The following is a 25,131-nucleotide window of genomic DNA, read 5'->3' as shown; positions in this document are numbered from 1 at the left end:
GAAAAAAAAGAATTTCAGAGTTTTTCTCTATGAGTATATATTTTTAAATGCATTGCACCCTGACCGCTGTGCTGGTTGCATCTTTAGAGCAGCTCCAGTTGCCATAGGACTTCATGATAATGCCATCAAGTTTATCCTGAGTCGTGAGCCTGCAGAGGACTTCGCAGATCATTATGTGCCTCGAGTCTGCAGTTGACATCGTCATACTGAATCATGAGTCTGCAGTGGATGTTTGTACATCATCCTACATCACGGACCTGCAGTGGACATCGGTGCGTCTGAAAGTGTACAGTAAGTTATGCCACCAGTCACGCCCCCACAAGGGGGCTTCTGAAATGCCTTACAATAGAATCTCACCACAGCCGCTTTCTGCAAAGGTAACACGTCAGTACATACAGGACTACAACTGCTAGTGCGTATGACACTGCCCTCATCATCTCATGCCCAGCTTGCTGCAATGTTTAGGGATAGATGCCATGGATAATTGGAGGTTGAAGTAGCCTGAAGGTTTTCTGGTTCTGGTCTGGACAGTTCATTATTGTGGAGCATTGTGTAAGGTGCCTTACAGCACTTTGAGATTCCTTCAAGCCATTATTAAGTGAATTTTCTGAAGGCAACAGTCTGCCTTCCTCCTGAGCCAAGATCCTCAGCTACCTGCTAGTTGTGTGAAAAGGTAATATAGATACTAAATTGAGTGTGATGGAATGCACAGGGGAGTGCTTGCATTAGCTGTGATGATCTGTGGGTAATTGTGTTTATGTTTATATCATAGTGCGCACCACATCCTCATCGCCTACCTGATATTACATCAAGGGCAGCACCTACTCGGTAACCACAGACGACGGTGTCCATTGAGCCAACAGACCAGATCTTGTTTCATTAGTGCTGAATGTAGTGAGTCCTGGGGTAAGAAAGATTAAAGAGGCAAACTTCCCCAGCAACTGGCAGCAGTCTCTTCCTGATGGTCTAGGGTCATTGTAGGGGACAGGATGACACCCTCCACTAACCCATCCTGTTCCTATTAAGAAAGGAGTTCTGGGAGAGGTTTACTCTACATTTCTATCTCATCATCATTGACTAGGAGCATAGTTAGCTCAAACCTCTCAAAGTAATGCTTGATGTGATTGACATGAAGGAATCTTAAAGGGTTCCTGGCAGTTTCTAGGTTCATCAAGTAGGAAACATCAGCTTTTCACTTCTTCACCTTGTAGGCCCAGACCAGCAGTCTTCCAGGGCCCTAAGCTCCACATGCTCTATCACCCACACTGTTCAGGCAGGCCAAAACTCGACCAGAGAGGCATTTTGGTCATAACACCATTTCATGCCCTTTTCACTGGCTACCAGATTCTAATAGCCGGGCTTTTGGAAGCGCATTGTCTGGTTGCGGAGTGCCAGAATGTAGCTGACCACATCCTGGAGGGCCTTCTTGGGAGCTCCAAAGGGGCTAAAGCCAAACCCCCTTCTGCGGTACCTCCCTATATGCAACCAAAAGGCTTGGCAGGTGGACATCCCACTTCTGCCTCGGAGGCTCTGACAGGCCCATAAGTTGGTTGTGGGTGGTAAAGAGTAGAGAATTTGTAAGTTACCAAACACTCCTTCCACATGGCCTTCAAATACTATGACATGAAGTTGGTATCACGGTTGGATACTACCTCCTTTGGGAAGCCAACACGGGTAAAAATCCATATCAGTGCCCGGGCCACTGCAGATACGTCACAGTGCTTAGAGGGATTACCTCCGGGTACCAGGTGGCATGCTCCAGGATGAACCTGTTGCCCATGGCTGTCTTGAGGTCCAGAGGGACAACAATGTTGATGTCCAATCTTTCAATGAGGATGCCAACAACAGAAAAAGATTGCAGGGGGGAAGAGACTGGGAAAGGAGGAGGGGTTGGAATTATTTTTAAGGAGAAATGGGACTTTATCTCAGTAGACATTGACGAGGTGAGTGGCTCTGAATTAATGGGATTCACATTACAGGATACCAAGGGACATGTAATGCCTGGCATAGTCTGCTATAGACCACCTGGAGTAGCCATTCTTCAACAGCAAGGTGCGCTAGCAGACGTCCTCAGTAATATGGCGTTAAACTATTCAAGAATACTTATTTTAGGAGATTTTATTCTATGGCCTAACGGGAGCCTAGATTCAGGATATCAAAATCTTGTTCAGACATGTGAAAACATGAATCTGACACAGTGGGTAATAGAGCCCACGCATAGAGGGGGGCATGTACTGGACCTAATCTTTACAAATAAAGAATTCATTGAGATGGGGCAGTCCTGCCAGTAGACTGGTCCGATCACCATCTAATACAATTCAGGATTGTTAGCTCGAGATCAGAAACAGCTACCCCGAGGAAATATGAGAATCTTAGAGATAGAGACTGAAGAGGACATGTAGGAATGACTACGCCTTCGCCGAAATTCTTTATGAACAGGACATTTGATACAGGCAAACAGCTGGACGAAAAACTATTCGCACTTCTGTGATCAAATTAATATGAGGCGTGACCAGTTAGCACCACTAAAAGATATTAAAAACGGGGTAGACCTTCTGCACCATGGTATAATGATAATCTGAGATTCCTGAAAAAGAAATGTAAACAGGCAGAGCGGAAATCGAGAAGAGTATATAGCGACAAGGATAGGAATGTCTGGAAGAGAACAATAACTAGTTATAAAAAAGAAATAACTATGGCCAAGGCTGAATACTTTGCTGACTCTATTTGTACATCTCCTAACTGCGCAAAGAGCATTTTTAAAATAGTGAATAATATCACTAACCCTGCTTGCACTAAAAAGGAGACTCCCCCAACAAAGTTATCTGGGATGGTTTGGCCACCTTTTTTGAGGAGAAAATAAGCAAAATGCTTAAGAGGCTACAAGTGGGCAGTGTGCCCACAATGGAGGATCAGAATGGAAAATCTCAAGGGTATCTAACCTTCCAGAAACAAATGCAGGAAATGGCTGAGACGTCTGGTAGCCTTGATCACTTTGAAATACCATCAGAGGAGGATTTTACCAAATTAGCCCTTAGTGTTTACTCAGGCTCCCTGTTGGATCCGATACCTCATAAAATTTGGAAAGCCTTAGGAGCAGAGTTCTTCCCAGTGCTTAGGCTGATCTGCAAACAATCACTGGAGAGTGGAACAGTGTCAACATGCTGGAAAAAAGCGATAATCACACCTCTCTTGAAAGAAGCTTCCCTAGACCCAGCCTGTCCAAAGAACTACAGGCCTATCTCATTGCTGTCCTTTCCAGTGAAGATCACAGAGCGACTAGTCAGTAGAGCACTCTCCCAGGTCCTTGAAGTCAACGGGAAGCTGGAGGATGTGCAATTGGGCTTTCGCCCAGGACATGGGACGGAGACTGCCTCAGTGACCGTATTGGATGATCTTTGAATGCGGACGGACTGGGGACAATCAGCAATTTTAATTTTGCTGGACCTGTCCGCCACATTTGATACGGTTAATCATGAGGTACTACTGGCCAGGCTCGCTGGAGCAGGCGTGGGAGGGATGGCACTGGTGGTGGCTTCAATCCTACCTTTCAGAGAGGCAATAGGCGGTTGCTCTTCCCCCGTATCAATCACAGTTAATGAATGTCCAGCATGGTGTGCCACAGGGGTCTGCCATCAGCCCTATTCTATGTAACATCTATAGGAGGCCGCTGGTGGCTGTCATCAAATCACATAATATCAGCCTTGTGAATTATGCTGATGACACCCAATTGATTCTGTCTCTAGAAGGCCACCAGTCACACTCACTGGAAAAATGTCATGACTGTCTGCATCATGGTTACAAAATAACTACTTGCAATTCAATGGGCAATAACCGAGATCCTGTGTTGCTCAGCTGGGAAGGTTCCCCTTCCACTACCTACTGGGTTCTGGCCACTACCGGTGACAGCCCCACTGATTCTCACCAAGGTAGTACGCAATCTAGGAGTCTTCTTTGATGGTAATTTGAGTCTAGGGTCTCAAGTAAACAAGATAGTTGGTGGCTGCTTCACTCTGATGAGAGTGCTTCGAAGGATCCTTCCAATGCTTCCTAAAAAGACCAGACCGTTAGTAGTAGAGAATATTGTCCTGAGCCAACTGGATTATTGCAACGCATTACTGCTGGAGTCTCCTAAATATCTGATAAGGAGACTCCAGAGAATCCAGTCGATGGCGGCCAAACTAGCTCTAATGAGATCACGCCATTCATCGGCTTCTCAGGCCCTCGCTGAGCTCCACCGGCTTCCAGTTATGCAGAGGGTACAATTGTAATTGTAAGCAGTATTAATAGAGTGCACTGGGACCCTATGGGTATCCTGGCGCTTAGACACATGAGATCAGCTAACCTCTGAGTATAATTGAAGGGTACAGGATCAGTAAGTTAGAAAGGCCATGGCCGCCGACTTATGCCCTAGGAAAGAGCAAAGTCTTTAACTTCTTTCAGATTGGCAGCTGATTTTCGATCTGTCTAAGTTTGGCTGGAAGTTTGTTGCAATCCAAAGCTGCTGCAATGGTGAAAGCCCTTCCTCCTGAACAAACTTCTTATAAACCTGGATACTTTCACCAGTTTAGCTGAGGAGGAGCGTAGGTTATGAGAGGGAATATACCATTCGAATCTGTTCTGTAAAGGCTTGGTCCCATGGCCATGCAGAGCCTTAAAGACTATACATAGCGACTTGAATTATATAAGTATACATTATATGTTTCACTAAATTCACTTTACATCATTTCTTTTCATATATTCATAAACGTTAAGATGTTTAGTCAAAGTCTTAAGATTATATCGATTTTCTACACGAATTTGCACCAAATTTTCTAAGTGGTGCTTTCAATAGCGAGGCAATAGAAACATCAGGCCACTTTTTTAATAGCAAAGCTTCATCCATAAATGTTAATAAACAACATTTCCATAAGGAATTCCTTTGTGCAACTTGTCTAAGTGTATTAGTATTATTTAGTGTATATGTTTTCTTCATTTTGCATTTGAAAGCACGCTTTTACGGTGCGTCTACTACCCGTGTCTTACTCTCATGTGTCACTGTGTCTAACGTGTGCAAGGTGCATTTTCAGCTTTTCACGTTTATGATCCATAAATGTATCATGTAATATGATTTTTACATTTATGTGTCTTCACATACAACAGATGTGCGTGGTGGGAGAAGCTGAGAGTATCCCTGCGATGACCACCCACATACAGAGGTAGGGATCACCTGTGTGTTCAACATATTTGCAGCATTTAAATTGACGCTTGCCTCCAGTGGACCAGAGAAATAACATGATAGCTGTAGTTGTAATGGGGTTATAAAGGACCCATACTGGCCCTGACACTTTCTCAAATAGCAGCAGGTCGAAGATAGAAGAATGACAAAGTCCAAAACACTGAGTGAAGGTTTTCAAGTTAAGCAAGTAGAATAAATAACCGAAAAACAAACTTTGGAGGTATCTCCAATTAATTATTGACAGATAAGAGACAAAAACTATTCAGACAGGCAGGAAAGAGCAGCAAAAATAACCCATCTCTGCTTAAGCATGGCTGGAAAGCTGCTTTCCGTGGATGATTTCGAGCTGTATGCAAAAGCGGCTCTTCCAAAATCTGTATATGATTATTATCGCTCTGGAGCAGATGATCAGCAAACTTTAGCTGACAACGTAGCAGCCTTTGCAAGGTAAGCTAAAAATATAAACGTGGGGTGTATTCCTCATTTCATTATAGAAAATAATGCATGTTCTCTAGATAGGAGCCCCGACACTCACAGAAGTCAAATACAAGAGTCCATTCATACAGCTGAACACTTACACAGATAAATCAGTGTAGATGTAACTTGGAAATCTTAATAAAATACACTAAAACAATAACATCTTTTAAAATACATTGCTGTATTTCAGACTTTACATACACGTTCTGCATTATACTGGTAAATATTTAACATCTCCTAGCTCCAACTTGTACGAGAAAATGGCATCTCACGTCTTAGAGCCTGCAAAAGAAACTGAACTTTTCTAATTTATTCTTGTGATGTTGTAGATAATCATCACAAGAATGGTCCATAATCAGTGAATAAAAATCACCTTCCGAGTAACACTCTCATACAGCAATAGGATTGCATGCTTTGTGATAAAAACGCACTGCTAATACTTTTTCAAACACACAAAGTCTTAATAAATCAGTGTATGGAAAATGGTCAAAATAGAGAAGCTCCAGTGGAAATCAGATACAACACTGACTCCAATGGTAAGTTTCCTTTGTTATGTCACAGCTTTGAATGCCATTTTAATCAACAGCTTAGTATTGCCCATGTCCAAGACATCAGTACTTTGCTTGTGGAATAAGCACAAAGGTATTCTTGGTTCACTGGTACTGAGGGGTTTATTGGTCCTTGTTCTAGAACGGAAAACCTATTTATTAATGATATTGTTAGACCTGGCACCCCTGCCGTGGTTCTCCCTTAACGTTTTGCCTTCAACCCTCCTGTTTTGATGACTTCGTTTTTGCTGGCTTTAGGACTCTGCAAACTTTATCACTGCTAACCAGAGCTAAAGTGTGTGCGCTCTGCTTAAAACATGGTGACATTTGCTTAAACCCAATTGGCCTGCTGACTTGTAAAGCAGCCGCGGGCGGTAGTGGGAGTACCGGCCTGGCGGTGACGTGGGGAGGGGGAGGGGCAGGGTGGGGGGTAGTAATGTATGGAATCCGGACCTTAACAGGTAAGTAACCATAAAAATAAATAAAACGAATTTCGATGCGAGCACTGCATCGCATTTGGTGATGCAGTCCGCGCAACGAAATTCGTTTTATTTATTTCTATGTTTACTTACCTGTTGAGGTCCGGATTCCATACATTACTAGCCCCCAGCCTGCCCCTGCCTCTCCCCACGTCACCGCCCAGCCGGTACTCCCACTACCGGCCGCGGCTGTTGTAAAGTGATACTATGTGTGCCCAGGGCCTATGAACTAAATGCTAATAGTGGACTTGCAGCACTGATTGTGCCACCCACTTAAGTAACCCTTTAAACATATCTCAGGCCTGCCACTGTAGCCTGTGGGGGCAGTTATAAGTTTCCATTTTGACATGGCAAAGTATACCTTTGAAATAAAATGGCAATTGTGGTACACTCAATGTTACTCCTTAATGGTTGTGCTCAAAGCAACTGCGTGCCTCGCTGGGTGTGTGTGTTGTCTGTCATACATAAACTCAATCTTTCAATACTGGCAACCACCCAGATTCATTGGACCCTGAGAGCACTGCTGAAGAATATATCAAAACAATAATCAAACTTGTTTCTGCATTTCACTTCATATTCATATTTCTATTTATAATTTGATTTCGATCTGGAGCAGCGCATTCAGCATATATTATTTTGGAATGTACTTTTTTGGAGAATGGTATTGATATTTCCATATTGGGGAGGAATATGGATATAATTTAATAAAGTTATTTTGCGATTTAGATGGAGTTGTTTTAACCCCTTTGCTGCGGCACAAATTCCGCCGGGGGCGGGGGTGGGCGTGGTGCTGTGGTACTCATAACAGCTCCCGGCTGTCATAAATCATGTGGGCGTGTGCTCATGACGGCCGGGAGCCATCAAAACTCGGCCCACTGATTAATTCTCCCACAAAGGTGGGGAATTAACACCACGTGGGAGGAGCAGCAACGTCCTGACGGCTCCCGGCCGTCATGAGCACACACCTACCGTGACTCATGACATCAAGAGCACCGAAAAGGTTAAGAACTTCTCAAGCTAAAATGGCAGCACCAGATGGATGAAATTTTACACTTAGCACGCCAGGCCAAGTCTCATTTCTATTTGATGAAATAGCGAGCAGCAAAAACACAGGAAGATGTCCATGCATTTGAATTCCACTGAATGGAGGTGTTTGGTATGCTGATAGGATAGGCTGCAACATGTATTTTTCAAGCGTGCATTAACTAGGTTTTAAATACAGGATTAGAATCTTCTGTCTACAGATGGTTTATTTATGTTGGTTCACTTTGGTTGTTCATGTCGATAGGCTGATTACAATTGAGGTCGTAGTTTTTTGACGGTTTGTCCATCAGGTTTGAGACTTTAGAAGATGTCCCTATCAACGGTTGGCACATTAGAAGAATGTGTATGATTTCATAGGTAGGCTTGATTATCATGGAATCTTTTACAAGTTACATTGAGAGGCTAGAGTATGTGCAGTGTTAAATGTAGTTGTGCTGTTATCATTTCATCTACAATTAATGGCAAAATCTAGTAGGTTGACGACATTCGGAGTCAGTAAGGTTATGCCATTTTCAAGCAATTGATTTTAATCACTACATTTCTGGTTTCAGCGTTGCATGTGATATGCTTTACTCTAAAATCACTTTTTTTATTCATCTGCTTATTTCTTCCTTCACAATTTTGGGACCACGTCTGAGCAATTTTTTGTTTTTATCGAGGGCAGGTTCACTAGCTTTCACATGTTCTTTTCTCTGCATGGTGACTAATTACCGCCATTTTTTACGGAATATGCACTTTAAGTCACAAATCAGCCAGCAAGTTGTATCACAATGTACATTGAATATGTGAGTTACTTAGATAATAAACCAACTAGTTTTTTTTTATTTTTTTATTTCAGTTATAAACAACAGCCCTTGAAGAACGGAGTGCACCCCGAAATGCATTGGGCAGTTTGTTCTTTGATGATTATAATAACAGAAATTCTATTTTATTGTCATGATTTGTATGAAATTTAAAATAATTGTCTGTCATCAACACAATTGTTTAAGACTATAGGAGTGGTCTTTGTATTAGAGAGGAATACATAATATATGATTGAAGTTTCAAATTATAAATAGGAATATGAAGTGAAATGTGTGAACACGTTTGATTATAGTTCTGATATACTCTTTAGCAGTGCTCTCGGGGTCCAAGGAATCTGTGTCTTTGGCAGTATTGAAAAAGTATCCCTTTTGCCCTGCCCAAACTTTCCTTTTTAATATACATAAGTCCCCTCTAGTGTAAGCCCTGAACTACCTAAAGAGCAGGGTGCAGTGAATAAAAAATGTAGGACATGTGCTTTTAAATTTCACATGTCCTGTTGATGAAAAACTCTTAAGCTCATTTTTCACTACTGGAAGGCCTTCTATAGGATAACATTGGAGTTACCTGAATACATTTAATAAGCTGCAACTTCCAATTGGGAGCAGGTTGTGTTTGTTGTCTAAAGAATTATAATTAACAGTCCTCTTAAATAGTAAAGTTGGATAATCAATCTAAATTCGGATAATGCCACTTTTAGATAATTGGCATAATATTGTCCTAACCATTTGTAGCCTGAAAAATGATTCTGGGTCACATAACTAGATGCAGGTGGCAGTTGGTACTTTGTATATTGCTCCCAGACAGAGAGACACAGTAAAATAGCAGTTGGCAGCATGGGCCACTCTGAGTTAACAAGCTGTCACCTAGATAAAAGCAATGTCACTCTGCTGATCTGCCGCTCTGAAGGACTGCTGCCCTTCTGTGCTGACCTACTGCCCTCTTGCCTGACCAATACGATCAAGACCTGCATCTCTAAACCCAGGACCAAAGAGTGACTCTAAGTAATAGTTGTCTGGCCTCCTGATCAGAAGCCTCAGGGACATAATAGGCTTCCAACGACCTTGAACCCAGCACCTGGATTCTGCCACCTGGGAGTCCTGCTCTGTTAAATGGAGCCACCACAGTCCTGGACCTTTGGAACTTGGCCTGAAGGGGCTCTGCCAGCTTATCTGTGGATACAGCAGAACCTACACATCTCCTCTGCTGCACGGCGCAACCCTGAGCACAACTGATGCATTGTGTCTGCTGCTGGACTTTCCTAACGCAAGGACTTCACATCACCTTTGGAGGCCACAGCCTCATCAGAAACGCTGCTTCACGACACATCCCCAACACAGGCCCTTGCATCACAAGTCTATCCTCACTGGCAGCCTTGATGACAAAGCAGGCCTCCTCATCACAAGCCCAGCAGCCTCTTCGGAACCAACCGGTATGCGACGCGTCCTTGACGCAGGAGTTCGCATCATAAGTCCCTCGTAGATAGCCTCCTCAACAATGATGCGAGACCGTGCATCACTGCCTCACAACTCCTCAGAACAATGCTGCGTGATGCATCTCCAAGCCAGACCTTGCTTTTTATCGGATGAGCAACACATCTTCTCAACCAGGATTTAAGATTCTCTTGTTCAGGGCCCTAACTAGGCCCCTGTAGCTGACCTGTGCTCCATGGCGGTTGGCCTGATATTGTGACTTTGTCCTGGTCTAGTCTAGTGCGACCAAATATGTATAGTTGGCGCTTTGTGCTTTTTGGCACTATTTTCACTTAACTCTTTTGATCTTGATTCATTTATTCAAATTGACTTTATTTATCTAAATTATTTTCACTTTATTACTGTCTGATGTGCTCCTCAAATACTTTACACATTGCCTATAAGATAAGCCTAACTGATTGGTGCTAAGTCGCCAGAGGATTGAGGACAGGTTAATTTGGGGTTTGCTTGTCTCTTCACCCTGACAAGGATTGGCAAGGATCGCGGGTCCTGCATGAGAAGGGTTTCACCCCCCTCAACCAGTAATCGAATTTCATACAGAAATCCTATTACTTTTTGGGAGGTAATATAGTACTAACCAGGACCCACTGGACTGTATGTAGATCTGTACATGTAGGTAGGTTTCCATCCAGTGCTTAATTTGTAAAATATGAAGTGCAGGTGCTGAAATGTTTGTCGGAGGCCACACCCACTTTTTCTGGCTCCACCCACTCTCTCAACGGGCCCCACCCACTTACTCTATTAGCCCCACCCACATCTTCAAGTGGCACTGCTAAAAGTCAAATATAATACCTGATCTGAATTTCAGAAAGGGAGCCTTCGTAAGGTTTTGATAGGAGGTTCCCCGTGAACCATTTTGAAAAAGATTAAAGCAAATGTGCATTTAAAGCACAAGTTTGGAATAAATTAGCTAGATCCACATGCATTTAAATGGACAATTTCAGTGCTCTATGTGCTGATTTGGGGAAAGGACAATACTGGGGGTATGGCATGCCATTTTTAACAGAGTCTATGATTTCAAAGGTACATAGCTTAAGTTATGTGACAAAACAAAATGTTGTGAAAACACTAGTCCAAACAGATAAGATGAATAAAATCATGCAATACACTTGAATGAGTCAGCCACTGTAACTTCCAGTGGCCGAAGGGGTATGGGGTTAATCAGTATAGTGGAATATTCCGTTAAAGCGACTGCTTTAGAGCAACAACAACAAAAACAGGATGATAACCAATTGGGCTTGTTAGTATAACTTACTCCCCTGGAGCTATATGTGCATTTATTAGACATTCAGAATAGTAAACAATACATAGAACTACGTAGTTCTGTATGGCACAGGCAACACAGATTAGAAAAGACTTGGTGGCGTAACGCAAAAGGATTCCCCCCTCCCCAGAATGTGACGATTCTTCGATGATGAGAGATGACGTTGATTGCATGTGCGAGTGGGTGGCTGGCTGCCTGTGACTTATTAGACACTAATACACTCTTACTTCAGCTATCTGAAATCATGTGAACAGCACTGTAGTTCTGTATTGCTCTAGCCTCTAACTCTTCTGTCCCTGGCTCAGACTGCCTGTTGCCTACGCACATCTAAAGTTCCCTTAGTTGCTTCCCATGATGCCTTTTGCACTTGTGGCTGAGATATTTGAATTAGGATAAACATCTATATCCTTCAGAAATCGTGTGGGAATTCCAAGGGGTACAGCCAGTGATTCCAAGTCATTAGAGGTACTGGCTCCGGTCCTAAACTTCTAACCTACAAATCTATGATTTCCGGTTTGTTACTTCAATTAGTTCAATGGAAGCAACTACAATACCCAGAATGAAGTAGGCTAGCAGCACACAAATGGACCAGACTGCCAGGCTGTAAAGGGTATCCGTAATGGTCAGGGAGAGGGGCAAACGGTGGACATCCTAAATTCAAGACAAGCGAAAGTGATGCTGTTTTTGGCAGTAATCATACTCTTATCTGGCCGAAAATAAGTTTATGATTCTGGTCCATATAGTCTGAGCTCTCAGGTTGTCCTCTGTCATGGGTAAGAAGCTCTTCCATTCCTTGAGCTTTGCCTTTACAGCCTTTACTTCTGTTCTTTTATTTTCGGTACAGCGTTTATAAAGAGACAATGCAAACTGCAAGCACCAGAGTGCAAAAACAGAGCAGGGCTTCATGATTTAGACAAAGATAGATAGCTAGCTAGCAAGAAAGACGGATAGTGCCAGCCAGTAGTGTCTTCTTTATACTCAACCAGATAAGATACTGAACACACCGAGCGAGCATCGTGCCTGGCTATCGTCGTCCATCTGCCTGTTGTATTGCTGCCTCTGTTGCTTTACAAAAGGCACCACGCCAGTAAACAGGTGTTTACAATAACAAAAGTATTCATACAGCTAAAAATATAATTTGGCCTCAACGTTTATAATATGAAATCAATGTGTCCACTTTCTGTTTCCGACCAACCGACACCGTCCAATAAGTTGCCTACATTTTGAATCCTTCCTCCCCAGGCCCCCCCCCCATCTTTAGGTAATTACTGCTTCAGAGCTTGAAATTGGAGCGTAATAGCGTATGATTAGAAAGCTGCCCAGCATGCCCCCTTATCATTGAAATGAAAACATATATTCGGAATCGGCACCCCACCTCGCTCCTAACCCCCCCCCTTCCTTCGTCCACCGGAATAAAACAAAGTAAGCGTGGGAGCAGCTCAGTCAGCTGACTGACCGGGTCAGCTTAACTTAAAACTTAAAGTGCTTCTGTGGTGCTTTGCTTAACTTAATTTGTAGCTTCATCTAGACTGCTTCTCACCTTTATTCGTCGTGGTGGGACCGGTCGGCACAGCTGCAGCTCTGCTTCACACTGCACTGCCTGCTACTCAGTTGTTGTAACTTTGCTGCCTGCCTGCTGCAGCTTGCTACCAGGGCCAGGCCGCAGTCTGCAGTGCACACACAGAGTACTTGCTGCACTCAGTGCCGCAACGTCATGCCAGCCCACCACTCAGGCACCAGACCCCGTCACGCCAGTTGCACAGCAGGCAGCAGCAGTGCACACAGCCCAGGTCTGCCCTCGCCCCTTCGGCTTCGTGACCTTAGCAGTTGCGTTGGTCGGGCCGGCCCATGCCGGGGGCTAACTTAATGTGGACACTGACAGTCAGTAGTGACTCGAGTGGACTCGTCGTGGCGTGCGTTGGGGAGCTGCCGCTGTAAATGCGCAGCGCGGTTATGCTGGAGCGTGGCTAGAGCCAAAGTGAAAGAAATAAATCTGCGCGCGCTACCGCGTGCACAGCCCCCGGCCAGCCCCAACCCCCATCAGAACCTCCAGGCTCCCTCAGCCCGGGCCCCACCAACTGAACTTCTGCGACCCGCCCACCCAGTCACTGGCAAAGTCAAACAGAAACTATCAACAACTCCATGATGATGAAAAACGAAACTTCACACATTATTTAATTATATATATATTTGATTTATTATTATTCAATTTTATTTGTATTCTCTGCGCCTGTGGTATATTGTATCATTAATTTTAGGGCACTTCGAGGTCACATTTCCAGCATTAACGATGATGTTGTGGAGTGAACTTAATTTCAGAGCAAATACAATTTTGGTGGGACGGGCGAAATATTTTTTTTAATTCTAACTGGCGTCAGTTGTTAAACGTTGCACTGCGTGCGCATTATGCAGCGGACTGACGGAGATTCTCTGAGCAGAAGTGAGCAGTTTCAGGCATTATGGCGTTGTTGACTCAGTGTCAGGGACAGCCTGGGTATAATAATAATGTCAAAGTCACTACCAGACAGACGAGTAATTGCGGGAGCACCGGAGCAGCAGGCAGCGCACAGTGCAAGACAGAGTGCAGTCAGTGTCAGTGTGTGAAGAAGACCGACGCCGCTGCCGTGCCGGTGAGTGGCTGTTGACATCTTCTCTCACCCTCTGACTGTGCACACGCATGCATGCTGCAGGGGCCGGGCGGGCCTGTGTGGCTGGCTGCCGCTGCACAGAGTGTGTGAGACAGAGACAACAGAGAGAGTACAATCAGTCAATAAAGAAGGTTATTTACATAATCATCAATGTGGGTGTGCGCAGATTCATAGACCCGGCCCTGACATTTAAGTGCCGGTGCTAAGCACCGGATAGCACCGGCACAAATTAAGCACTGTTTCCATCTCAGCTTGAGGGGGCAAAAAAACTGAAGTGTAGGGTGGCATAACATATGCACATAGATAGAATCAATATTTTACATACAATAAGCAAGTGTACCTTGCCTCTTTGGCAGAAGGGGAGGGGTATATATCCAAGGTATGCAAGTTAACAGCATATACTCACATAAAGAATACTGGTGTTCAGAGTTTGGGGAAGTTTAGGCTCTGAATGTATGAGTTGCATAACATATTGCAAATATAATTTAATAAGACACAACAACGCTTTAGACGTGAAAGTGATATATTGCAACTGTGGCAGTCAGTGAATAAAACTAGCATGTAGGAATACACTTATCATCAGTGTTTATTTCGCTGGGGTATATTTTATATAAATATCAATTTTTTTCAATCACGGAATCAAGAATGACCAATTTCAGCAATTTGTTTTGGAGTTTAGCATTTTGTGTTAGCATTTGTCACAAATGTAAAGTGCAAAACTCAACGTTGTACATGCAGAAATGTAGTAGTTAGGCCCTCTGCAAGTCACTAACCACTGCAGCACACAGCATCCAGCCATGTTCAGCAGTGGTTGTATGCTGGGTATGGCTTACAGCTAGAAATAGAGGTGCCCCTGTGAACCACCTGATGTTAGTTGGAACGGTAGGCGGAGAACCAGGGAAGGAAATTGCTGGGGATCTGTATTCAGGATACTGGGTATATAGGAGGGTGGGATGATCAACTGTGTTTAATGCAGCTGAGAGGGTCAGCATTCTCAGGAGGCAGGGGTCATCTTCATTTGTGGTCAGGAGGGCATTGTCTTTGATGTGATGCATCATGCAGCCTTTGTTCTGGGAAGCTATAGACTGTTATGTGACATCCTGCATCATCATCAAGGATGCTGTTGACTAGGGGCTTGCAATACTAGGTCCTGTATCGAAGATGTGTCATGCACCAGCAGGTTCCGAAAACGTTACATGATTTGCAATGTGAAGATTGGAGTTAAGAATGCGTCATGCAGCGATGATTCTGAGATGGCTGCGCTCTACAATGCGACTTCTTGTGTATGGGATGTGTCATGCAGCGGTGGTGCGATACAGCTGCGATGCATTATGTAGCTGTTCCTATGATGAGTTTTGGGAGGTGATGTGTCGAACTGCGTCAGTTCTGCTGGAACCACAGTTGGGCTGGCAGAGCATGTTTAGGCCAATTTCCAAGGGTCCAGGACTGGGGTGGCACCACTGGGGAGGACAGGATTCACAGCTGGCAAAGTCCAGGTTCAAGAATGTTTGGGCCTGTCTGTCCTTGAGTCTCTGTTCAGTAGGCCATCCTCCTTGCAGCAAAGCAGTCCTTCTCCTGAGTCTTCTACAGACCCATATGTGTACTGACAAGTTGGGCCTGAGAGTCCCTTATTGATCCCCGTTGCTCACTTTGATTTACAAGAAGTTTCTGAGGTTTCCACCCTCCTTCGGTGCCAGGCATCCCCTTCCACTCTGCTCAGGGCCCAGCTGGGGACACTAAAGACTACTGTAAATCACTATAAAACCTGCACATAAGGGGGGGGCATTGTCATTCAGAATTCAAACAGACTACAATGCTGAGATTCTTTGCCAACTCTCAATGCGTCACCATTACACAACTGAGATTTCGGGACTGATTAAAACTATTAGTACAGAAGCTAATGCTTGTGACTTCCTTAGTGATAATGAATTCAGGTTCATGTAATAATACCTCTCCAAAAATGCTAGTGATTACACACTTCAGTAAATTCACAAAGATGCCCATTCATCACCTTGCAGACCTATCATTTTGGGATGTGGGTAACTGCTTGAACCTCTTTGCCAATTTATTGACTATTTTTAAAACCTTCTGTTTCCCAGACTTTGACTTATATTTGAGACAGCACAGACTAATTGTGTGGAGAATCATCCATTTTTAGAAAGCAAACTAATTTTGGCCACTCTGGAAATTCAGTCTCTTTTGTATGTACATCTTTCAACAGGAGGGTATAGATGTAGAAAGAGACATACCTAACACTGGACCTACTCCTATGAAAGTTCCCATAGTATTTATAGTATTTAATATTGACCTTTTAAGCATTGCTATTCAGAAAGTTTTCCTTAAATTCTTGTGGGAATATTATCTCCAAATAATGGAAGTTGTATTGGGGTGTTCTATTGCCACCAATCTAGCCAATCTAGATATGTATCACATTGAGAAAAAAATCCTCATTCTATAATACCAATGCATATGCTCACAATGTAATTTCATGGAAATGTTACATTGATGAGGTTTTCATAATTTAGTCAGGAACAGCTTATGAACTTAGATAATTCCATTAATGGCTTAATGTAAGAACTCCTCATATTCAGTTTACTCAAACTTCGAGCACTAAAGAGGTTAATTTTCATGACCTGAGGATTAGGCATGAATGTGATGTTCTGTCTATGTCATTGTATCGAAAATCAGCTGAATAGTATTCCACACTGCAGCACTCCAGTTCTCATCCATAGTTTATGTGATAAGATGTCTTTTGGACAGTTTGTGCGAATTTGCCAAAAATGCACCAAGAAGAAAGATTACTTCTCAGTCAGACATCTTTATATCCCATCTTTTGGAGAGGGGTTACCCCCAAACAACCGCTAACGAGAACATGTACAAGGGGCTGCTTTTCACATCATGAATGTCTACTATGGCCTGCCAGAAAGTTGTCTGCCCAAAAGAGATTGACTTCTGTCGCTCAATTCACACCAATGTGTAACCAAACTAAGAAACTTGTCCTTTCTAACTGGAATATTTTGAAATCACTGGAGGATTGACTTTACCCCCCATTGTTCTCTTTCAAAAGAGGGAGTAGCTTACAGAATCATCTAGTGAATACAGATGGCTTTGGGGAAACACCTGTGACTACAAAATTGTGGTATCTGCAGTGTGTGATTATACATTCTATACTAAGGTGGTGTTGTGTCACGTTTGAATAAATAACTGCGTTTAAACCAAGAAGTGTGCCGCAATCTTTTTTCTTTTTTCTTTTTTCTTGCATTGGTCTATACTAAGGTAGTTCAACTATTTACTTTGACTTCTCTTACGAATTGTAATTCTCAGAATGTTATCTTTGCCATCTAGTGTCCATGTCTAAAAATATACATTGGAATGAGTACCCAATGGATTCGCTTCCAGATTCTTCAACATAGGAGCAGAATATGTTTTGGAATTGTCATGGCACCCCTGGCGGAACACCCAACACAAGACTTAAAATGGCAATTCATTAAAGCAAGTAGCTAAAGTCACCAAAGTCTCTTGGACCCTGACAATAATGGAATGTAGGTAGATAAACCATCTGGATTCTGCAATGACTGGTCTTAATATTAAAGATGAACCTTACAGACCATTTCTACCTATAGACTTTGAATATTTGTCTTGTGCATCCTTTGGATTTCCAATTGTGTTGGCCTATTGTGACCAAATGTGGACTGTGTCTCTCTCTCTTTTCCTGTATATATTTGTAGAATTGTTTCTGTACTTGCTTAAAATCCTTGATATTTTTTATTTGACATCATGGTATTTCATTAGATACTTTTCTTTCACTTCTGGCTTTTGTCTATATCTTTATCTTTTATTCCTTTCACTTACTTAAGATGGTGTGGCATTTTACTGGATCTGAGTCTATCTTTCTTCCTAGTTGTAAGTAAATGGGTTTATACTGTTTGGGAATTCGGCAACATACAGGGTCAAGAATAAGTCGAAGATTTGCACTTTCCCTTAAAGTGGCTGCACCCAAGAGCCACGAGTTTAGACTGCTTGCTGGGGCTTTAGAGAAAGAAAGTTGCGCTTGTAATTGCAGTGTCCGATAATGATGTAATCCAATACCCATCTTTTTTTTTGTTCATTCATTTGAGATCGATCCAATGTGACAAAACAAAATGGAAAAACAGCCGACAAGTGTTTTGCCTGCAGGGCAAATCAGCCAAGGGCCTTTTCAAGACAATAAGTCTTTGTTAAAGGTCATGTAGTGTGATTAGATTCTGGCCAACGTCTCGGCGGTGGACCTGAATGGCCTTTTAGGCACAGATTTCGACATTCCAAATTTGTTTATACCTTGCCTCCTGGCACCCTGTCCTTTCCTTTAACTAATTAGATTACTTCCTTTTTTAATATCTTTTGCACTATGCGCAGTGAATTTAGTGGTGGCCCAGGTGGACGTCATTGTTCGAGTTAACTCTACACACCTCCTAGCTACTTCTATAAAGTATGTTCTTTAATTATGTTTTTCTCTTTTTAATAATAATTTGATTATATGATTCTAATCCCAGCTTTGGGATTTCTACACTGACTGGCCTTCTGCTTGGCCTTGGATTGCATATTGTATCTCTAGTTTGTCCCTATTATTGTTGTGGAAAATTCTTAATGACACATTGATAGAGGGAATCTGGAGTCACTGTTACAATTTAGGTTTTCTTTTAAGAAAGTTTTAAGTCCCTTATTTGGTCACTCCTCCCTTACAATTCCTCATTTTACTCTCTAGGTATGCCATTGTTTTGGTTGGTATATGGGTTTTCAATTTTCTCACATTTTTTTCACCTTGCCTGGATGCCTTTGGTGATTTTCACCTTGTACCTTTTATTTGTATTTTTTTCAAATTGCTTTCTTAAAAATCTTTTTAACAATCTGTCCTGATGATGGTCCTGGTCAATTTCATCATAAGAGCTGACACGTTGACTGATTTTCTATAGTATTTACTGCATTATTTGATTGAACTTATTTTGAATTAATTGAATATTTTCAAGTAATCGCTGCGTTTTTGGGACATTTACTGTTTTATACTCGCTTTCTATTATATTGAACTTACTTCTCACTGCTCTTGATTGAAGCGCAACATTTTGACTTGTTACTACAATGAGATTTTTTACTCTAGTTTTGTCTTCAATTCTAGATTGGGATCTGTGTATTTAAACTTCTTTCTTTAAAGTTCTATAGTGTATCTTTATTGATTTTTCAAGGGAAATAAATATAATTTCTATATCCATTACGTTGATATAATGTTCACTAGTTATTACTGGCCGCATTCCCTCTGGTGGAGAGGCTCTCCGAGCCCGTCGGAAGCCAGTCGAAATGACCATTTGGATTCCTTTCCGACGCCTCCATCGTAATGAAGCAGTCCGAAAGAAATCCGACCGGCATATTATAATGCGGTTGGAGCCGCTTCCAAATGCATAGTAATCAGGCCCGTAATCTTTTGTGTTGTAACTGTCTGAGAAGTAACCACTGATATTTGTTGTAGTGAATGCATTTGGTTGGGAGGATTACTGTGAACATGTACAAACCTTTGAATGGAAGTTCGACGGATAGTCTGTAGTGTAGTTCCTATTTTCCCAATAGGCTCTGCGCATTGGAATAGTACCTACAGCAGTAAAGGCCTAGGCCAGACGTTAACTAGGTCTACTACTGTCGATACTAGACTTAATTTTTGGGTTTGCCAGCTAAGCTCAGAGTTCGCTAGAAACTTTCTCGAATGTTCAAGGAAGGATTAACTTCCCTGATTAGACAAGAAGGGATTTAGTTTCTGACAACCATAGAACATGACAACTTTGCTCTCCCCTAATCAAGAGTCAATCTAGAGAGTCGTGTGAGCACAAGGCAATTATTTTACTCAGTCAGTACGTGCATTCTTAGTCTCATCAGAATGTAGAGAAAAGGAAGAGACGGGCGTGTTCAATAAAAGGTGTTATTTATTGATCAGTCTCTTTTCTCGTACAAGAGAAATGGATCGATATTATTGCGATACTTATAGTTAAGTAAAGTGCATACATTAAAAGCAATAGTATAAAATAATACTGTAAAAACATTGATATGGTTTCTGAGCCATATGATGTTTAAAATGATTAAAATATATTTACATACACATATACATTTGACTAAACGTACTCAACTGGTGTTTCTAAATACGCCTACCCCGTGTACCTGACCTAAGTCTAATGCGTGGGCGGGAATAGAAAGTTACAGTTTAAGTTAAGTTTGTTTTTGCCAAGTGAATAACTAAAGAATTCTCTGTGAGGGGTTATTCAGTTCTGTACCTGGAATTTAGGATGAATGAGGAATGGTATCTCTTTCTCTGCTCTCGATATTCCAGGCTGCCTGCGAGGGCTACCCGGAAGCGCCGGTGCTGGGTCTCTCGGCTTGAGATAGCAGCGCGTCTCTCAGCGCGTCAGGAAGGCGGGGCTGCTGCCTGCGGGGTCTGCTTCTGCTCTCGGCTTCGGCAAGTATGGCTGCTCCGTCTTGTCACCACGCGTGTGTTTTGCATAGGGCAAGATCGGCAATATTTATACCTTAAAGGTGCCGGGATTGACGTAAGGATGGACATAGGTACGTCAATAAAGATGTCATACGACTTGCTCGTTAGCACATTCTTTACTAAAGTTCTCTGTGAAATCAAAACAATGGCCGCACGGATTATCCAGGTTGTCATAGGTTTGATTTGTTATGAGAACGTCGTATGCCTTATCAGGGGCTGGAGGAATATCGCTTGTCTAATTAGATCTCAAGCGTTATGACCTAATCAGATAACACGTTCCTGTGCCGTAGTGTGACTGCGTCAGATAACGGTATCTGCATCATGGGGAATTTCTTGCCTCATGGGCTGACTGTTAGTTAACTAGCTAGGTAGTTTAACCAGAATAGGGTCAGGAATAGGGGGATCGATTCAGAACCTATAGAAATACACGACACCCACTCCACGCTAACTATGGTCATATCTACTAATCTATGCATAGTATAACATAGTACAACATACTATAGAGTATAGTGTATACCTTACCACCCCAAAATACATAAATGCATTTTGAAATTTTCAAATATACAGAAAAATTGCAGTCATATATATCGTAAGCACTTAAGCTATGAATCAAATGCAAAAGTAAACACGCATTGTTATGCATTATTGTTTGTTGGTATATGATAAATACACATGAAATGGCTCTTAATATGGCTATACAGAAAAAAAGTCGAAACCATTTCATCACATAAAATATATTGTGAACATACCAGTGGGCAGCTAAAGTCTATATAAAGTCTATAAAGAATCTAAAAAAATAGAAATCTTAGTTCTCTAGGAATAGTTTCTTACTTTAAGCAGAAGATCAGTGTCCCGGGAAAAAATATATAGAAAAATATTTTAGGGGCTTGCTGAAAAAAGTTGCTGTCCGTGAACTGGATTGTAATTGTTCATGTGACTTTATTTTTAAAGTTGAAGGCCGAATTCAGGGAACGCCGTGTGCGAGTTTACTCAAAAGTCTCTATTTCTGTTCCGGAGAGAACATCATATCATTCAGGCTTTCGAAAAAACTGTCAACAGCTTCATGGGAAAGTTCCACTAAGTCGGAAATAGGGGTAACCATGCATTCATGCGCATGATTGTCTCCATTGACATTCTGATTTGCATTGCTGACAGAAGGTCGTACCTGTTCGATGCTGCTTTCATCTTGAACTTCACTACTCTTCAATCGCAGTTGTGAAGATTCCAGGAATGCCGTCATCAGAATTGGCAGCCTTTGAGGGCAGCACAGTGCGTGAACCTTGGTAGGAACCAACAGTGTATCTGCATCCACTGGCGCATCCGATTGTAGCGTCAGACAGGTGTCTAACACGCATTCTTCTCCGCATAGCAGACACCTTAGTACAGGTAAAACACACCTTTGCCACATTGGTCGAAATGATAGAAACCAAGTCATGTTTAGGTCTCTAAGCCGGGAGAGTCCCAGGATTTTTGATATCCGGTCCCGGTATCCAATGGCTAGGATCGTATCTTCCATTGTCGTGAGATTCTGTTCTGTGACATGGGTTGCCATAACGAAAAATAAGGACTAGGAATAGGATTCCTGCAATTAGTCCTAGGATCAGGGGAAGTTCGCCAAAAATCGAATGGACGAAGTCTGGAAAAATACCCAGTATGGCTTTGAATGGTGTTAATGCCATCGAAAATACTGTCTTAAATACCTTTGAGACCCCTGTGGTATCAGAAATATTTAAGATTTCGCTCAGGATTTCCGCGAAATGTACGGGGGAATTGGTTGATAATAGTGTATGTATCTCTGCAGTCGTCCTTGCGACTTGTAGATCATACGTTTCTTTAGATGACGTGAGCCTTGTAGGCATCTGAAGAAGCACTGTTTTCATTCTGCTTAAAGTGTCTATTCGAATAGAAGTAATTTTCAGACCGGGCCATGCCCTTGCCTCCCTGTCTGGAAAGGAGCTGGGGAACAAAGAACGTCCACAGCACTTGACCTTCGCCGGCCTAGTGACGAGATAAGGAGTCCCGGGCATAAGACTACAGCATCTGCGGTCTACAATAAGAATGTAACTCCCATTATAGAGTCTTTGAAAGAATGGTTCTATTTCAGTTGCAGGTGCGCCTTGCTGGTGACATGAAAGGTTGTATGAATTCCCTTCACAGGCTCCGTGCAAACTAATACCGTTACACAGAAGCGTGCCGCTCAGTGACATAGCACAATTGTTGCCACTAAGAAACACTTTCTGTCCTTTGTTACTGACACATGCATGTGAATAGGGCAGGTTCCAAGTTGTTTTAAGGTACCCTTTTCCCAATTTCTCGTACATGCCAGCCTGTATATATTTTTGGCAGTATTGAAACCTGAAGGTTGAGATTGGAATATTTATGATTCCGTGTATTATCCATTCACTGACAGGTCGTTCTGACATTGTCATTGGTAATCTTTCTAGTTTTTCAATGCTCAAGATTGTATAATCAGCACCCTTCTGCGCCATACCGATTTGTCTATCAGTAAGGTTAAAGATTTGGAATAGTGACGTTGTGTTGATTAAACGCCAAGGCACATAGCCTGAACGCAGATTTTGTAACGTCCAACCAAGCTGTACAATAGAACGCAATTGTGACTGACCATGTTGTAATAATAGTAAGTCTTGCGATAATATATCGATTGCTGAAGACACAATGCTGTCCAATGAAAAAATTCTGGAGGACAGAGTCATTAACCCATTGTCCACTACAGAAAGTGATTTTTCCAAATTAATACGGTCAATTTCCCGTATTCTTTCTGCTGTCTCAATTTGAGTAACCTTCCAGGCCTCATTGTATGCTGCATATACAGAGGCTGCTATGAAACGCTTATGACGCTGTTTGCGTGGTCCCAGTATGAAATCACGCAAGTCAGCACCATCAGTAAGTAAAGTTAGGTGTTGCTTAATTTCAGGCAGTGTGGAAGTTTGTAGCCATTGAAGGCATAATTTGCCCACACTGTAGGTTGTTATTATCCCTGGGTGATGTCTTTGGGGATATCTAGGGTCTGGCCTGGTCATTTTGAAACCCTGTGTTTTATTCAGGAATCTATCTTGACAGTTATTTGTATCTGTGGGCCAGATCAACCATTGTTTCCAATCAGGATGTGTTCTGTTTTGGTTAAGTATATGGTTTATGTCTATTCCTTCATCTGTATCAGAGTTATTGCTAAACATTGTTGGCTTTGGAATAGATAGGTTATTTAAATCTTTGATTTTTGCTAGGCCAAGACAGGTGGTTTGTTGGACGGTGTCATTTAAAAATATCATTTGTTCTGGGATCATGCAGGCTCTAAACAAAGCTTCTAAACCCTGTACTTGCCATTCTTTTGTACCCCAAACACTTTTCAAATCAACATGTTTGTCCCAATAATCAAATCCAAAAGTATTCATTTTTTCAAAGAAAGAATCCGAATATATCAATTTTGTGTTGGTTATCATGGTTTTCATCCCTGTCTTGTTTGACAATTTGTAATAAAATGTTTCAGCATTAGTTATGTTAAAACCTGAAAAATATGAATATTTGTCATATACGGTTCTAGAGCTCCCTTTTGGAGGTGTAGCACAATGTTCCCATTGATTATAACTTAAAACATTTCTAGGTTGTGCAGATTTATGCAAGAAATGGTTACCATAGTGGTTATAGCAATACATACTATCATAATTTGTAGAACCCTGCAAATAATCATGTTTTGTAAATTTAGCAGACATTACTAAGTCAGACATCATATTGTTAATACTTTCAAAGTCCCAATCATCAGCAAATGAGTTTGGTTTTGCAAAGTCACTCAAAGAGATCTTGATTTGGTGTGGATATTTCAGGATCTCGACCGGACCATAAATTTCATAGTCAGTGTTGTCCCAGGCTACCCCACCAGGTATTGGAATTGCTGTGAAGTTGGCTGAAGAAAGTTCTGAAGAAAGTTCTCGTTTCTCGACGTGTGAAGATGTGTGTGGTTTGAGGACCAAGTTGATGTTCTGACTTGCTGTGTCCATTTTAGCATATTTTCCCTCAATGAAGCGTCCCAAGGTAAATACCATGATGAGCCAAAGTATGAGGATAAATGCACCAAAACCCACCCAAAATTCAATCCATGGAGAAATCAGATATGTTTCTTTTAGTTGTTTCAAAAGTTCCTTCGCTTTGTCTTTAAAGGATTTTGATGATGGCTGTGTCTTTTGTTCGCTGAAACCGTCAGAGGAATCATCGAAGTTGATGAAGTAACCGGATGCAGTTCTGTCAATTGTTCCAATTGGTTCAGGATTTTTGTTTCTTGCATTTTCACTTGGTACTTCTGTATAGATTGGTGTGTCTCTACTAAATGTCTTTATTTGGGTTTTCAGAGGTCTAAGTTCTATTGCATTGTTGCATAGTCCTTGTTGTTCTTCTGTAGGCGTTTCGAATGTGATGAGCCTCTTTGATAGGACCTCTGTACTGGTAGCAAACCTTGGTGTTCTGCTACTTATTGGGAGTCCACTTGGCCTACTGTTTGTTATCGGCCACATGTTGTGGTTTTACCAGGTCGATGGATACAACTCGGTTCTCCTTTTTTCCAGCAAGTGGCGGTAGTACAACTGATCTTGTCCCGTTGACAGACAAGACAGGAACTGCTTTTCTGTAAGAAGGC

General features: G+C 42.1%; 1 protein-coding gene across 1 annotated transcript in view; it reads left to right on the top strand.

Moving 5' to 3' along the window:
- Nucleotides 1-5,495: 5,495 nt before the first annotated feature.
- Nucleotides 5,496-25,131, top strand: part of HAO1 (hydroxyacid oxidase 1) — a 226,464-nt gene continuing 206,828 nt past the window's right edge. The window contains exon 1 of the mRNA XM_078647081.1: nucleotides 5,496-5,665. Within this exon, the coding sequence (XP_078503207.1) occupies nucleotides 5,529-5,665 (137 nt within the window). The 5' untranslated portion in view covers nucleotides 5,496-5,528. The remainder of the gene's footprint in view (nucleotides 5,666-25,131) is intronic.

This window comes from Lissotriton helveticus, chromosome 6 (genome assembly GCF_964261635.1).
Source record: "Lissotriton helveticus chromosome 6, aLisHel1.1, whole genome shotgun sequence".
Classification (NCBI taxonomy): domain Eukaryota; kingdom Metazoa; phylum Chordata; class Amphibia; order Caudata; family Salamandridae; genus Lissotriton; species Lissotriton helveticus.
Note: the sequence above shows the minus strand (reverse complement) of the source record. Positions and strands in the feature narration are given on the sequence as shown.